Source organism: Pogoniulus pusillus, chromosome 2, assembly GCF_015220805.1.
Source record: "Pogoniulus pusillus isolate bPogPus1 chromosome 2, bPogPus1.pri, whole genome shotgun sequence".
Taxonomy (NCBI): Eukaryota; Metazoa; Chordata; class Aves; order Piciformes; family Lybiidae; genus Pogoniulus; species Pogoniulus pusillus.
The window spans coordinates 35,683,203-35,700,156 of record NC_087265.1 but is presented as its reverse complement, the minus strand read 5'-3'; the positions used below and the strand labels follow the sequence as shown (position 1 = coordinate 35,700,156).

The window sequence follows — 16,954 nt, the reverse complement described above, 5'->3', positions numbered from 1 at the left end:
AATCTACCTATACCACACATGAAGAGCAAGGTCTGTTCTCTAATCCAAATTCTTTGTAGTAACAGTAGTTGTTTTGTTCTCCAAAACAAAGGGCAAAAGGTGTGTGATAATGACATTCTGGTCATCGATTGATCGAGGGTGCAATGCAGCTTTCTCTTCCTAATTTGGTCAAGGAACCCATCCCAAAAGAAGTCTGGGCATGAGACCATGCTCTTACAGTTATCTTACCACTGCTGCACCTGGAATATATTGAGGTAAGCTGCCTAGTGATAATAGGAGGAAAATATTTGTGTTCAGAGGCCCAAAGCAAGTTGCATCTCTAACCAGACCCAGAGTTCAGATCAGAATCATTGTCTGCCTCTGCGGACCTGGAAAGACACTTCTCTAAGCACAGGAGAGAGACACAGCTTTGCAGCCTGCAGCACCTAACTGTGCCCTGTGTCAGGAATGGTATAAAAACACACACCCACACGTATGCACACAGGAGACAGGCCCTGCCCTTTAAGCACTCGCAGATTAAACCGACAGAGAAAAGACTGCTTTTTACACTAACTGCCACATACCTCCCACCAGCTATGCTTCAGGGAAGGCTCCCTGCTCACGCTGCCAAGAGCATCTCTCTGGCCAGAGCATGCCTACAGGTGCTGGGGCTGCTGAGGAGGGAAGAAGCTAAAAGAGCCAGCACCCCACCCTGCTAGACAAGCCTTCAACGCCTGGCAGCAACCCACCCTTGCCTGGCTGAGGAAAACTAAGGTGGCATAGGCAAGCAGGAGAAGGCAGAGACTCGTCCACAGTGGTAAGAGAAACTGAATAGGTACCAAGTATCTGAACACATCACAGTATCACAGTATCATCAGGGTTGGAAAAGACCTCACAGATCATCAAGTCATTGGGATAATTATTTTAGATGACTTCAAGGAGAAGCTTTTCATACAAGTCAAAGTTATGAATAAAGGGAAATCAAGCTTTTTGCTCTGTATATCTTTGTGCTACTGTTTGGCTGGGTAGCAGTATAAATCCAAAGAAATAATTATTCTCTCTATGAGTACGGGGACTACCGAACACTGGCAGAGCATCACAGTATCATCAGGGTTGGAAGAGACCTCATAGATCATCAAGTCCAACCCTTTACCACAGAGCTCAAGGCTAGACCATGGCACCAAGTGCCACGTCCAATCCTGCCTTGAACAGCCCCAGGGACGGCGACTCCACCACCTCCCCGGGCAGCCCATTCCAGTGTCCAATGACTCTCTCAGTGAAGAACTTTCTCCTCACCTCCAGCTTAAATCTCCCCTGGTGCCGCCTGAGGCTGTGTCCTCTCATTCTGGCGCTGGCCGGTGTTGGCAATGGTGTGAGAGCCTTAGACAGCAGGAAGGCATAACACACATGCACTAGGTTATGTTTTTCCTGATTCAGCAGGAAGACACAGAAGATCAAAGGCAGCAGGGGCTATGGTAGAAGTTGAAATCCCTTTGGATACATCACATTAATATGATCGTGAGGGCAATGTGTGATCAGTCAAAGTATAACTACTCGTTGGAGGGCTGCTGGCCCACAGAGGCTTCCTGATCCTTCTATCCAAAGACTGGAATTTACTCATAGTTCCCTGTATCAAAGTGCTGTTTTCAGATGCAAGCAGGCAGCCAGATATCTTCAGAGAATAAGTGGAAAGGCACAGCACCCTTCACAGACAGAGATCCTCCTCAGTGGCTTGCTATGCACAGAACAGGGCTGTTGCTCACAGACAGCTTCCAGGAGCAGCACACATTGTCCACAAGCAGCTCACTGGTCCTGCCTTCACAACACACTTCTGAGACCACGATTGCTGCCCCACACCAAAGCAGAAGCAGTATCCACACCTCCAACACATGCTGAGCTACTGCTCTGTTCTGATTGCATCTGTGCTCTCCAATGCTGGTAGGTAGAAGTCCACGTCTGAAGGCACTCCTCAGCCTTAGTCCTGCCCCTAAATCTCCTCCTCCCATTGCAATGCAATACAGAGGATCAAAAATCCCAGACTATTACACACAGCAGAGAGAAATCAAGTCATTTTGTCTTCCATTTTCAGTCATCAAAGACTTCTTGTATGAGCACAAACTTCCCAGCATGAAGGAGGGTTCCACAGGAGGGAAATGTAGCACAGTGTGGCTATATATATGATTTCATATTGAAAAGCAAACCAGAAGAGCTGCCAAGTTGACAGTGACAGAGCTCATCTCTGATGAGAGTTCTAGCCCAAAGAGATAGCAATTTAAACTTATAGCTCTGACAATGTTTGGAAAACAGAAAGAAGAGAAAAAAACCCCATTGAACCAAAACCCCACAAAACAACCCACCAAAAAAAACAGCCTCAATACAAAATAAGTTAGAGTTTGTTCCAGGCCTGATAGTTATTTCAATTAGGAAGGACATAATAGAAACCTTCGAGTGCCATTAAAAAGCAATCAAGGTTTGCTCAGATGAAGGAAACATGGAACTCACCACCAAACTCAGATTATCTCATTCCTGAGGAGGTAAAATTTTAAAGACTTTAAAGGGCAACTAGAGAGGAAATGTGTGGAAACAGAAGGAAAAATGAGTCTGCTGTAATCCACTACTGCTTTAATTAATGCCTCCATAGTCTTCCTCCTACCTGTTAGACCAGGTCCACGGAAATACCCAACCTTTGTATCATGGCCATCAGCAGTGAAATCATAGAATCATAGCATCTATCAGACACAATGAACTTCCTGGACAGGTGAGAAAAAACAGTAGTTTCCAGACACTTCTCAGGGCAGTGAGTGCTTGCTCTGAGGGCAGGGGTCCTGTCAGCAGTGCTAGCTAAGAACTAAAAAGTAGGGATTAAGACTCCTGCAGGAATGAAGGCCTATGCTGTGAATTTGAGTGAGGGTCATCAGATCTCCTATGCTGTCTGCACATTTTAACCAACTTCAAGAAGTGCAGTAGATGTTTACCTAGCATGGGGATCATAAATACCCTTCATCACCATCAGGTGATAAAGCGAGTATAGATTTGCTGAGCTTTCAGTTACACTGTTCAGCTTGATGCGAGGAGCTCCCAAGGTTAAGAAGACCAAACTCTGAAAGTGCCACAGTATATTAAACCACGTCAAGAGTTTCTGAACTAAAATAACTGATAGATTTAATTTGCTAGTCTGAGTAATTTTCAACATATGATAGATAATGAAAGCAAAATCAAAAGCAGCTAAAATATCCCCAACAAACCATTTTTTTAATATTAAGGTCCAAGACAGTAGAGAATCAACAGGTGAAGGACATTTTAACAGAAGCCATTCAGAATCCAAGAGAAGGAAGAGAATTACATCCACATCTGTATATATTCTGCCAGCTCGGATATGAGGGACAACCATGCCTAGGAACACCGTCACTTCACTATGGCCAAGTGGTCAGAGAATAAACACTGAGAAGGAAGCTAGTACTACCTCCAACTCTCTTGAAGCCTCAGACCTGGACCTGGAATTTCCTCATGTCCTAGAAGCACAGGAGGAAACCTAGACTATTAATCTCACAGAGAAGTATCCGTTGCTACTACTCTGCTCAAGAGCCCCACCATTGGGCTTCAGTATTCCAGGTGAAGTGTTGAAAAATGCTGTAAAGTGCAGGTTCTGTATCACTGCAACCATGAGACAAGCTCAATTTGCCAAATGGCTTTGTGACCTCACCCTTTTAAACTAGCTTGTTAATCATTATCATCATAGAGGTGGTAATGTTGTTTTATAAGCCAACACCGAAGCAGTAACATTAACTACTTATGCAGGGGCTGATGTATTTCTCTCCAGATAACATTTATTAGAAGGCACTGTCTTTAAAGGCACAGGTTTGCCTCATAACCCTCTTCTGGAGCACCAAGCAATTGCTTCCACTTATTCCTCCAGTCTGATTTACACGTCAGACAGATGTGATGCCTGCAGGGGATGGGTTAAGTGAAATGAAATCCCTAAAACACCTTGAACTACAGGTTCAGATCTCAGACGGATTGTCCTGGCCTCTCCTCCTGATAGAACAAAATTTATGTCTATTTCTCAAGGCCAGATGCACACTTGGCTCTGAGAGACAGACACAGAATTTGCCAGGAGGCACTGACGCAATGCAGAAGAGACATGAAAAGGAAAAGAGGCACTCAGAAAATAAAAGGGGTGGTAGATACAAAGCTCATCCACCATCTCCAATTATATACATTGAAAGGAGAGAAAGTACTTCTGTTATTGAGATTAGTGTCACAAGCACGCCTGGCAGAAGGAAGCCTATCTGAAGGAGCAGTCAACAATTGCCTACAGCTTTCCATCGCCCTCCAAAGACAAGGTTTCTGCCTCTTCCTGGTGGTTTTCTTTCTGCCTCTCCAGAAACAGCTAGTCTAAATCAAGCCTTTATCTAATAAGCAGAGAGGTAAGCTCTAACTTCATCTAGACTTGAGTACCACGCAGAATGTGCTTCCTGGGCTGAATGAAAAGGAAACTAAACATCTCCTGAACAGACAGGCTGGGATTCGCCACTCATTGCCCTTTGACTGGTGGAAGCTTTATGGAGGACTAAACACTCAGTAACTTTTCCTCACCTTCAAGACAGATGTGAAATATGCTTTTCCAAGAACTACCATCAATATAATAAAACAGGGCAAGCAAAAACATCTCTGGAAATTTTCACCAGCTGACAATGACTGACTGTGATGGTTTGGGTGTTCCCTGCCCCCCCACACTTTAGAAGTTACCCAGACTAGGCTCAGTCGACTCTGGGAATATAAATGAAGCTATTTATTTACAGCTAGCACAATATACAAGCAGATATTTACAGTAAATACATTTATATGCAGAAATATACAAGGTAAAAGGTAAAACAGAAACACAACTCCCCTCCCAGAAACCTGAGTCCCCAGAAGGGGCTCTCAACCACCCCTGCACCTTCCCTCTGCCCCTCTCAACCTTATCCCAGTCCCAAGGAAAAATAGAGGTTCAGCCAAGAGGTTAAGAAGCAAAGGTGAGTGGAGGGTGTGTTAAGAGAGATGTAGCTCAGTCAGTAGCCCAAGGCAGAGTGCGAGACAAAATGGCAAGAGTGTTATCTAATGTTTTCCTTTCCTCTTCCCAAACTCCTCAGCGAGACTCTGAGGGAAGTGGACATCACCATTGTTTTCCTTTCACAGCCTGTGATCTAGTTCTTCTCACCAAAACATTCTAGCTAGCTTCAAACTAGCACACTGACTTGCTATAAAACTTCTTACCAAAGAGATCCCACAGCCTTCCAGTGGTCAAAGCAGCTGGGAAGTTGCTCCTAATGTCTACCTCAGATCTCTTTTGCAGCAGTGACTCTACCTCCTATCCTTACATTGTTCAATTTGTTTCGGAAACCATTTTCTGTCACAGACAATCTCTGTCACAAACTGGGAAAATCAAAAGCAGACTGAGGTGCAAGAAAGCTACAATGGTTGCCTTCACCTGATTGCTAACTGGAGAACAAGCAGGTACTTTCCTCATTCGTTAACTGTGGAGACTGGTCATTAAAGTACCTAGAGTAAATGGAACCTCCACCCCATGACAGATTTCAGCAGGGTCAGGATTTCTGCGACGAAAATATGGACTTGGAGATGAGCAGGCTACAATATGCTTAGCTAAGGATGATGCAAGCTGCAAAGAAAAAGAAAACATACTCCCTGGCTAGGAAGTTCCTAGTCATTTATATCTAGGGAACAGACAATGCTTGTGGACTGCTAATTTCCTTGAGGACTTTTTCCCCTTCCGTTCACCAAATTAACACCGCGAATTCTTGTTACGATTTCAATGCTCAATTAATCTTTAGTTCAGAGGAAAGGGAAATGGAAGGAGGAAGGATGATCATGAGGTAAAAGTCCCAAGGAAGCAGACATCAGATGTCAGCTCTGCTCCATCTTTTGTGCAATATACTGGTCTGGTCAGTTTTCCTTGTCCTTTGTGACTCTCAGCCATCCATTTCAGATTGCCTGACTTGTTTATTCAAATTGCAAGTGACTTAAGAGAAGCATGATTTCTTAATATTAGTGTGCACACACTATAAGACAGCAATCACTATACATTGCTGCAAACCACATTTTAAAATAACACAGCAGTAACTCCAGGAGACTGCCATTGTTTGTTGCTACAGCCATGATTAGGGCCACAACCCCAGCTCCCAGCAGTGAGGATGATACCACCCTATCCTCTCTCTCCTGTTCTCTTCACAGTCTTTGCAGGACGTCCCTGGCCATCCCAAAGGTCTGTTCAAACTCTGGTATGGGTTGCAGGCTAGACAGGAGCTGGTGAGGCCAGGGACTCCATTCATCTGGGCTGACACCAGTGCAAGGTGCTGGCTCTGATACATGACACCATTTTGCCATCGTTAGCCTTGACAGATAAGCAACATCACATAGCCGCACACTGTGTGATGCTAACTCATCACCCACACAGAGCAGAGACTATCTAGAAAGGAAACCTGGTGATAAACATACTGTAAAGAACAACAGCAACCAATATCACCACTCAACCCAAACAAACAAAAAAACACAACCACCAACAAAAAGAACCCAACCCCAAAACACAAAACCAGTGAATAAATCAAACTAAAGGAGAAATGAGTGAGAATTCAAATGAACAGACATAACCTATCCTTCACTTCTCTGCAGCAGGCAGTCTGCACTGACGTCAGAGTCATTTGCTGTTTGTGGTCCCTCTAAGGCAAAAGCAGACCACTGGCATCACAGTGATATTCCACAAATTTGCCACTAACTACAACAGGCATTGTGAAGAGGAATAAAACCAGAATGCAGTCAAGAGCAAGCAGGGCTAATCTGTGACGAGCACATATAAACAGGGGGCAAGGTGAAGGTGGAGTTTTAGATGAATTGGTGTAGAAGAAAAAACTGTTGACAGTCCAAGTGAATTTATAGCACAAGGCAGAGAGGATGACAAGGCCCCTCCAAGACCTTCCCCACTCCTCTCACAGAAAGGAAGAAAAGCTTGGCATTTCAGCAGCTGACATGAGTGCAACTGTTTCAGTATGAGCAACATGCCTGGAAATGGCTTGTGCGTGCTCCCCAACCAGCCCTGCAGAGAAGACTCCAGCCCCACAAATTTCTGCTTTCACACTCATTGTTTCAATTGTCTTTTCTCCTTCCCCCAAGGTTTCCAGGCAGCTACATGTCAATTTTGTCCCACCCCAAGCTCTCCTAATCTTATTGCTTAAAAAAACAGGTATTCAAGCAAAAGTTAAAGGCTGTTCTAATCAAACAAGTCTGAAAGAATACTAAGAATTTGGCTGGTAGAGAACAAAAGGCACTTTCCTTAGCTTTAAAACATATGTATAGGTGACTTGAAATACACACGAGTGCAAACATGCATTCAGGCAGAGTATTATATGTGCCTTTTCCTGCCCCTTGCCCCCTCTTTCTCTCTTTTTTTTTTTTAAGATTAAGCAGGCAAATGAATGCAGAGATATTAACTGACCTTTTATGTCCACTGAGTAAGATATTATTTCATGAGTGATATCACAAAATTGGGAACTTTCCTGCCTTGCACAGAACTGATTGGGGCATTATAAGGAGTCCTACTTGCTATGAAAAAGACTCTGTAAATACAAAATGTATTCTAAACCATCTATTAAATAGAAATATTTTTTCTTCTCTCACTCAAGCCCTGACTGAAATAGTGTTTTGTTTTCTAGGGAAATTTGGTTTCTTCTTGTGTTATTCCTTGAGATGTGCCTAGCTCTTTCTCCTGAACAGACATTTTAAGTGAGGTACAGCAATGACATTAGAGCCCAGTTTTTCATACTGCTAACCCTCATCTCCAGTACTAGGCCTTCTATTCTACAGAGCAAAAAAAGGAACAGAAGAAATCTAGTTACCACAAAGCACTAGAAAAAAGAGTAGCTTCTATTGCTACTGCCTCTTCTAGGGGATGGAAGAACCTAGAGCATGTCTAGAGATCTCAATTCAGAAGTTCTTGCAAGACATTGGCACCGTGTCTGGATTGTTGTAAAAAGAGTTTCATTCTAAAAAGTTTAATTCACTTACCCCAAATGGCCTAGACATATATATTCACATGTAAAAGCACCAAATGTATTTAATAAGCTGAGTTGAAAACAGCATAAAAATCCATCTCCGCTATTAAAAAGACCTATTCACAATCTTGCTGTATCTCCATACCTTGCCCTGAAGACTTCAACACACCTAACTAAGATGTACTTGTCCTCCTCTGGGCTGCCACCTGCCAATGTGCTCCTGGCTATCTCTTCTCCCACAAGCCTGGCCAGCCCTGCCATGCTCTCCTCCTGACCACAAGCTGGTCTCAATGACAGCACCTCCTCTCCTCACCAGAGCTGTGGTAAAAAAGAAACACCAGTAACATCACTGCAATTACCACCAACTGTAATCAGAGCTGTCAGCACCTTGGGGAATTATACACACACCTGGACTATCAGCAAACCTGAAGTTTCCTGTTCTGCTGAAAGGCAGCTCAGTGCCAGCAAACCCCAGGGAGTGCCAGCCACAGCAAAGCATACAAGCTGTTTAATTGCTGGCTTGCTATCAGACCTTTAAATATTTATGGAAATGGGCATCATGGGCTTTCCCCATCCTAGGACTATTTTCATATCCTTCTGCTAACACAATTACCACAGTCATACAGGCACAGATCGTAAAGGAAGGACAGAAAGATAGCTATTAGCATTATGGTCTAAGAGGAACATTTATACAGTTCAACTACAGAATTATCTAAGTGCCTCAGAATCTTCACATATTTGAAAAACTGCACAAATACTTAGGTACTAAACTAGGTCAGCTGGACTACCCCTCCAAAGGGCTGGCTTCCCTCTTCTCAACTTAATTGTGCTTAGGATGTCAATTTTAAATATACACATAGTAAAGTGGGACCAGTTTTACCTTAATCCCATTAGAAACTGCTTGTGCTGTGTGTCACAGAAAACCTACAGCAGTGTAGGAAATCACTCTGTGTGAAGAACTTCCTCCTAATATCCAGCCTATACCTCCCCAGGCACAACTTGAGACAGTGTCCCCTTGTTCTGCTGATGCTTGCCTGGGAGAAGAGACCGACCCCCACCTCCCTTCAGGTAGTTGTAGACAGCAATGAGGTCACCCCTGAGCCTCCTCTTCTCCAGGCTAAACAATCTCAGCTCTCTCAGCCTCTCCTCATATGATTTGTGTTCCAGGCCTCTCACCAGCTTCATCACCCTGCTTCTGCCTATCTCCTGCCACATATTTAAGAGCAGGGGCTCTGTGTCTATGTTTATATCTGGGGCTAAATTACAACAGTTGTTCTACAACCCAGTGATTCCTCTCTAGTAGAGGAGGATCAGAAGAAAGAGAGAAGATCCATGAGTTGAAATGAAAACAGAGTTAATTGAAAACAAAACTGGTATCAATGCCAATACAAGGTATATAAAGGTATATTCAGCCCAGCAAAGGTACAGCAGTCACACTAAACAGGAAAGCTGTCCTCAAGAGCAGAAGGAAGGAGAACAGGGTCCAGAGGAGCCCAGACAAGAGAAAAAGGCCAAGCAGGAGGCTTCTCTCTTCTTGGAAAACTTTCCCCTTTATACAGAGGGTGATGTTTATGGTCTGGTATACATTTGTGGCCCAACTCCCATCAGCTGTACTGGTTGACCCCAAACTGCTAATGACATGCACCCATGTCTGGCCTAGAATTCTTTTCTGGCACAATCTAGCCTATGATTCTGTCCCAGCACAACCTGATGTGTCACTTAAAAGCCATTAGTGGTTTAAATCATCTCTGCTCTGAGCAATGTCTTCCAGCCTGTGGTCTGATTAATAGTGGTAGCAAGACACTGCAGGACTTGCATCTCTGTTACACATCCTATGTCAATCCTTGCCTGGGAGGCTGTGGATGTAAATCAATGTTTTCACTATGGGGTTCAGCTTTGAACTGTGACAACAATGGCAGAGATGTGCCTGGCATTTTGCTGCCCTTGTTAAAGCACAGTGAACTCCCACGGAGAACAGCAACAGACAAATCTTCAGCCATCTCAGCATAGCCCTGTCTGCTGAAAGCCTAATTCTCCTCCTCATTTGCCACCTCCTGCCCCTCAAGCAAAAAAAAGGCCTTGCCTAAGCTTTAAAGGATCTGCTGGTACAGCTGCATGGGTAAACCTCTTTGAGAAACAGAAGTTTAAGGTGATATGTCTCATATTGAATCAGTGAATGAAACAAATGACAGCAAAATACTTACTCATTGATAGAGCTGGGTTTACACTAATGCTTTTTCAGCTATGGCTATATCTGTTACAAGTGAGGGTAGGAGAAGTTTGTTATGCACTTATCACTAAACACTTCTGAAACCTAAGTATATTAGCCAAAACTCAGTTCTGATCAATACTGCCATGTGCACACTACTGCCTTTACCAGCAGAGGCACATGGATTAGAAAACACTTTTATGTGTGCATAAAACCAAATATTGGGCAAGGATATCACCACTGACAGGCTTGGAAGCCAGAAGGCTGCATGTAATATATCCAGACTGAGCATTTCTCAGTAAATGTGTGAGGACTGAGATTGGAAAATAAAGTTTACTTCTGAAAAAATCAGCAAGTAAGAAATAGTCCACATCTCCTTGCAGTCTCTGTTACTGTTGGGACACATGAAACAACTTGTCCAAATCTATCTAACATTTTGCATGTGGAAGAAATCTGGAAAGGGCATGTCCAGTCTCCACCACCTCAGTACAGAAAAGTAGAGTTAGGACCACATTTTGAGCCTGAAAAGGAGGTGCAATAAAAGCACAGCAGAGATTAGAAATCTGGAAAATTGAATCAGTCATAACCATTTCTCTGCTCTTCTAAGGCTATATCTAACAATATACTAGGCTGAAATTACATAGAACTACTTTTCACTGGAGACAATTTTTATTCATCAAATTTTTGTTAGGGAACTTCATATGCACAAGACCTTGAGCAGAAGCATTGACATTTTCATATTGGGAATAATTCTGTTGTGCCAGCTATGCCATAATCTCTGCTATACACATCAGAGGAAGATGAAATTTATCCATCTGTCAATACAGAAGGTATCTTCCTAATCCCCTCAGTAAATAACATGCCTATTACAAAGCCTTATAATCACTTTATTTTACACAGTGTAACTGTGAATGTTCTCACTATGAGTACTTAATCCTTTCCAAGATGATAAACTTCTGCCCTCAGTAATGCTGCATTGAGTTCCTCATGCTTGCTGTGTGTTCTGCAAAGAAGCATTTCCATTAACTGTCTGATATTCACTGTCTGATCTGTGCTATATTATTGTGAACACAGGGATCTCCTGTTCATCTTTTCTCTACACTGTTCTTCACATTGCTTGTAGGTTCACCTACAGGTGGACAGTCAGGAAAGTTGATCAGAAGTAAATGGATGTTTTAATTAAATTTCAACAGATTAGTTTATCTATAATGCTACAATGGATAAATTACACTACATTAAATCCCTGTATGGACATACACATTCAGAATGAAAATGGTCTTAATATGATTTAGCTCACTTTGTTTCCAAAGTAAATGGAGATAAACCAAATGAAAGCCACTTATATTCTGAATAACAGTATTTACACAGTGATTCAATGCAATTCAACTTATCATTTTAGATTCCCATGTTTTGTCACTTCATTTTTTTCCCTGACTGCTCCCACATGAACAAGTCCTCAAATCACAATCTTTTTAAATCTCCCATCTTGCTCACAATTTCCATCCTTGACATCCTGTCATTTCTGCTGCCTCATGAACTCTTTTAGCTTTACCACATCTTTTGAGGGTAGTATAAGCAGGACTAAAAATAACTGCCATGGATAAGAGTGTTTCTACAATAAAGCCTATCACTGTAATACTCTTTGCACACTTGTGTATATTACTATTTAACATAAAACCCAGGTAAAACATTAGTTACCCCTATGTGTGGATTCAGCACCTGAATTTAAAACTCATGATAATAGTCACTTCAAGACTTCTATTTAAAAAGCTCTCATTAATGAAGAATCTGGGATTGTTTAGCCTGGAGAAGAGGAGGCTCAGGGGTGACCTTATTGCTGTCTACAACTACCTGAGGGGTGGTTGTGGCCAGGAGGAGGTTGCTCTCTTCTCTCAGGTGGCCAGCACCAGAATGAGAGGACACAGCCTCAGGCTGCGCCAGGGGAGATTTAGGCTTGAGGTGAGGAGAAAGTTCTTCACTGAGAGAGTCATTGGACATTGGAATGGGCTGCCCGGGGAGGTGGTGGAGTCGCCGTCCCTGGAGCTGTTCAAGGCAGGATTGGACGTGGCACTTGGTGCCATGGTCTAGCCTTGAGCTCTGTGGTAAAGGGTTGGACTTGATGATCTGTGAGGTCCTTCCAACCTTGGTGATACTGTAATTATCTTCCCAAAAAATGTCATTTTTTTCAGAGTCAGTTTCTCTGCTAATTAATGTTTAACAGTGTAAGAACTGTCAGTCTCACCTAAACCAGTCCAACAGTCACACAAAATGAATGGACAGTTTCTAATTACAACTTGCATGAACTGTGTCCATATAACCAAACCCTTGTGTTATGCCTTTTAGTACCACCAGCAGAGAGCATAATTCACACCTCCATCAGGTTTCAGGTGAAGCTGCCCTGGTCTGTGACTGCCCCATCAAGGACTACATTGCACATATGAGAGAGTAAACCATTTTTCCAGTGTGCAAAGTCTGGTAAAGTCGGCAACTTCAGGAGAGAATACTTGCTGCCTAACAACTGGAGATCTCCCTTTTTAAAGTTTTAATTGATGGGAATAGCCTTGGATAAATTGCCTGACCACTGACACAGTGGTGTTACAGGTGATGCAGGACAGACTGCTCTTTGGGCAGAAGATGCCTGGGAGTGTTGGTAAGGAAAGCAAGTGTAGCCAATGGAATGGAACAGGCAAGCTGTCACACTTTGTGTCTCTGTTTGCTAAATCTCAGTGTAGCTAATTAGTTATCTTATCTGCTAACATTTCCAATGACCATAACAAAAGGATTCTAAGAATATTTACCCCATGGGAAAGCCCACAGATAGACTTGCTGTTAACTTTAATGCAGTCCCTGGTGCCCTGGTCTGCAGTGAAACCTTGCTGAGGTACATAGCTGTGTTTGTGATTATTTTAAACACACACACAATGACCATCACTTGCTGCCTCTTTGGTTAAAGGTCAGGTCTACTCACACCTGCAGTACAAGCGCTTGTTGACGAGTAAAGCTCTAGCAAAGCTATTACCTCACTGGGATTTGGTGTTTCCAGAAATAAGGACAACTTGTTTAATTTTTTCCCACTCTGCTTTTAACCTCACATTTTAATCCTTCCCCAGCAGAGCACTGTTCAAACAGATCCAAGTGACAACCATCCCCAGACCATCAGATAGCTCAAGAACATACTCTACCACATCCATAAGGCATGGATACAAGCATGGAGCTCTGTCAAGCTTGGAAAGAGAATTAAACTGGATTTCATTTTAGAATAGTATTGTTTGCTGTTTTACCTACTAGCAAACAGGCATTTTGATATTTTTGCACTTAAGAACAGACCCTCACACAACAGTTTTGAAATTCAGTGGCTTTGGAATGAAACAACTCACATTTTCTAGGATCATTAAAGAAAACTCAGCTTGGAAAGAAGTCAGAATTGAGCTGGGACTAACCAGGGTAAAGACTGCTTACATCTGCAGATTACCCCTCTCTGCTTTTCTAATTCACTCACCATGCCTTATCTTTCCATTAATCTTTAATAAAACCTTTAGTTAATTCCCCAAACACATGCAATCTACATGACAGCAGGATACAGTGCAAAAGCAGCCCATGGATATGAGGAAATAGGCTGCAGAGTAATCAAAAGCAGGGGAAACTTTTAGGATTAGAACACACCCAAACTGCTCAGTAGAAAATGCTGAGCAACTGGGAGAAAGTAGTGACAAAGGGCAAAGCAAGGAGGAGGCAGGGGCTGAGAGAGTATTTGTGTTTCTCCCACTGTTGGATTCATTTTCTCAATGGGGCCCTTCTCACTTTTCCACTCTGTTTCCACTTTGACAGAACCAGACAGTCTGATTTCAAACTTGGAGCTTCTGAAATGTGGAAAACGCTCTCCAGGCTGACAACAAGGATGTAGATAAATTAAAAAGCAAATGCAATTTATCCCATCCCAGCAGAAATGGTGGTCAAATTATACTGCCTTTAAAAAAGTTTGGGGCTAGGTCCCTCAGGGGAAGAGGTGTCCTGCAAACACAACAAACCATGCCAAAGGGAACTGCTATATCAATGAATGAATTCTGACTTCTACCCTCCCTCCCCCAGGGTGCTTGATAAGCTGTTGATCTCCTCTAAAACATCTACTACCAATGTTAGAAACTGATTAAGCAGCTTACAAAGCACTGGGGGCTAATAGACAGGCCCACCAGGGAGACTGCAGCTCTGGAGTTAAGTAGCTTGCTTTTTCATGGCTTGATTATTAAAGATGAGATAGCAGGACATGCTGAAAAGATGTGGAAACAGTTTTAGACCTCAGATGATTGGCCTTTTTATTTTCTACATGCATCATTTCTACCCTGTACATTTATCAGCCAACAAAAGCTATGTTTCCCGCAGTCTCCACCCCTGTGGGGCATCTGAACTACCTCAACTTAAATGTGTCAGCTGAATACCTAGAGTCATAGAATAACAGGTTGGAAGGGAACTCAAGGATCATATGATTCAACTGCCTATGCTACCCATAATCCTGCAGAAAACCCACCTCTACATAAAGGAAATGTTAGTGGAAGAAGCTTACAATAATGTGGTCTACATACCACCGGCAATGGCATTAGACTGTGAACACAGATTTTTTTTTTTCACAGTATCATCAGGGTTGGAAGAGACCTCACAGATCATCAAGTCCAACCCTTTACCACAGAGCTCAAGGCTAGACCATGGCACCAAGTGCCACGTCCAACCTTGCCTTGAACAGCCCCAGGGACGGCGACTCCACCACCTCCCCAGGCAGCCCATTCCAGTGCCCAATGACTCTCTCAGTGAAGAACTTTCTCCTCACCTCGAGCCGAAATTTCCCCTGGCGCAGCCTGAGGCTGTGTCCTCTTGTTCTGGTGCTGGCCACCTGAGAGAAGAGAGCAACCTCCTCCTGGCCACAACCACCCTTCAGGTAGTTGTAGACAGCAATAAGGTCACCCCTGAGCCTCCTCTTCTCCAGGCTAAACAATCCCAGCTCCCTCAGCCTCTCCTCGTAGGGCTGTGCTCAAGGTCTCTCACCAGCCTCGTCACCCTTCTCTGGACACGCTCAAGCATCTCAACATCCCTTCTAAACTGGGGGGCCCAGAATTGAACACAGTACTCAAGGTGTGGTCTAACCAGTGCAGAGTACAGGGGCAGAATGACCTCCCTGCTCCTGCTGACCACACCATTCCTGATGCAGGCCAGGATGCCACTGGCTCTCTTGGCCACCTGGGCACACTGCTGGCTCATGTTCAGGCGGGTATCAATCAGTACCCCCAGATCCCTCTCTGTCTGGCTGCTTTCCAGCCACTCCGACCCTAGATGTGCCTAGATGTGCCCAGACCAGCTCACACATCTTACCTCATTGCTTCCTCCACTGTGCATCTGAGCACTGTAGCACATTCACCTTAGGTTCCCTGTCCTCTCTTTTCAGAGCCTTTTCCCAAGTTCCTGTTCAGTTTGAAATGTAACAAATCTGCTGTTCAGGCAGATGTACTGGCAAGGTGCTTCTTTAGTTCCATCAATACCAATGCACTTTGCTGGTACGTTACTTCTTCCGTGATCATGTTTGTCAGAGTAGCACAGCATGGCTTCACTCTGTGTAGCAGGCTTGCTGAGGTTTTTGTGTTTGTTGTTGCTTTGGGGCTTTTTATTTTTATTTTTTCCCCTCTTGTGGTAATTCTTATTTGCAAAGTTGCATGGGGAACTGTATGAACTCATAAATTCCTAAATACCTACTCTTTCAAGCAAAGAAAGAGATAGAACTTCTCATCTGTAAACTGAGCCTTAAATAAGCCTTCACTGACCAGATAAAAAATGTTCACAGCAAAGTTCTCTTTGCAGACTATAGTCTCCTTTCGTAGCCTCTTTCCAGCCCCATTTCAACACTGAAAGTCTAAGCCATCTTCCTCATCCCTAACCAATGCTCCTGTTCATCTGCTTTTATTTTAAACTACAAGCCACAGAGATTGCTTGAATGTAATTTATGCTATCATTAGCTAGAAAGGGGAACGTACAATTAGCAGTGAATACAAGAACAGGCTTGAGGTGTAACAAGTAGAATTAGTTGAAAAAACCTTACCTGCTGAAGGTCTGCAAGAGAATAAAGATGGATTTGTTGGAGAAGATATTCTCTGGGAAAGATCCTGGCAAAGAGAAAAATGGATGTCTGTCACATTTTTTTGACTGGGAAACAAAGATTTCCTTCCCCCACTGCAGAACAATGATGCTAGAGAGAGCGAGCTTGTCAGAAACTAGAATTATGTCACTCTGTAAGCGCCAGCTACTTCTACAGCATTCCTTACGGGTGTAACAGCTCCACAATAATAGTGAATGCTGTGCCAGTGTCATTCTCCAAGTGTCAGGTAAGCATGTACTGTGACATTTACAGCTGCTGAAAGCTCATCCTGTGCAGAGATGGTGTTTCTTTAAACAATCAGCCCAGAAACAAAACCAAGTCACCCAAACTACACATTAGAAATACTTCTTACTGATTTCGGTACAAGATTCCTGGTTGGCTAAGAAGTGTAACAGTTAATTTCAGATGTGGTTCATGGTTTTGTAACTGAAATCACTTTATCAGGGAAAATACCAACCAGATAGTATCACAGTATCACAGTATCATCAGGGTTGGAAAAGACCTCACAGATCATCAAGTCCAACCCTTTACCACAGAGCTCAAGGCTAGACCATGGCACCAAGTGCCACGTCCAACCTTGCT

At 43.3% G+C, this 16,954-nt stretch overlaps 1 protein-coding gene across 2 annotated transcripts in view; it reads right to left on the bottom strand.

The window, feature by feature from the left end:
* The window catches only part of PLEKHM3 (pleckstrin homology domain containing M3), a 95,257-nt gene that overhangs the window by 15,930 nt on the left and 62,373 nt on the right, over nt 1-16,954 (bottom strand). Inside the window, exons 6-7 of one of the 2 annotated variants that reach the window (XM_064160971.1) lie at nt 16,316-16,379; nt 10,915-11,236 (exon numbers count right to left, since the gene is read on the bottom strand). In XM_064160971.1, coding sequence (XP_064017041.1) covers nt 11,219-11,236; nt 16,316-16,379 — 82 coding nt within the window. In that variant the 3' untranslated portion in view covers nt 10,915-11,218. Of the gene's footprint in view, nt 1-10,914; nt 11,237-16,315; nt 16,380-16,954 lie in introns of those variants that run through there. The other variant, XM_064160962.1, reaches the window with a different exon arrangement.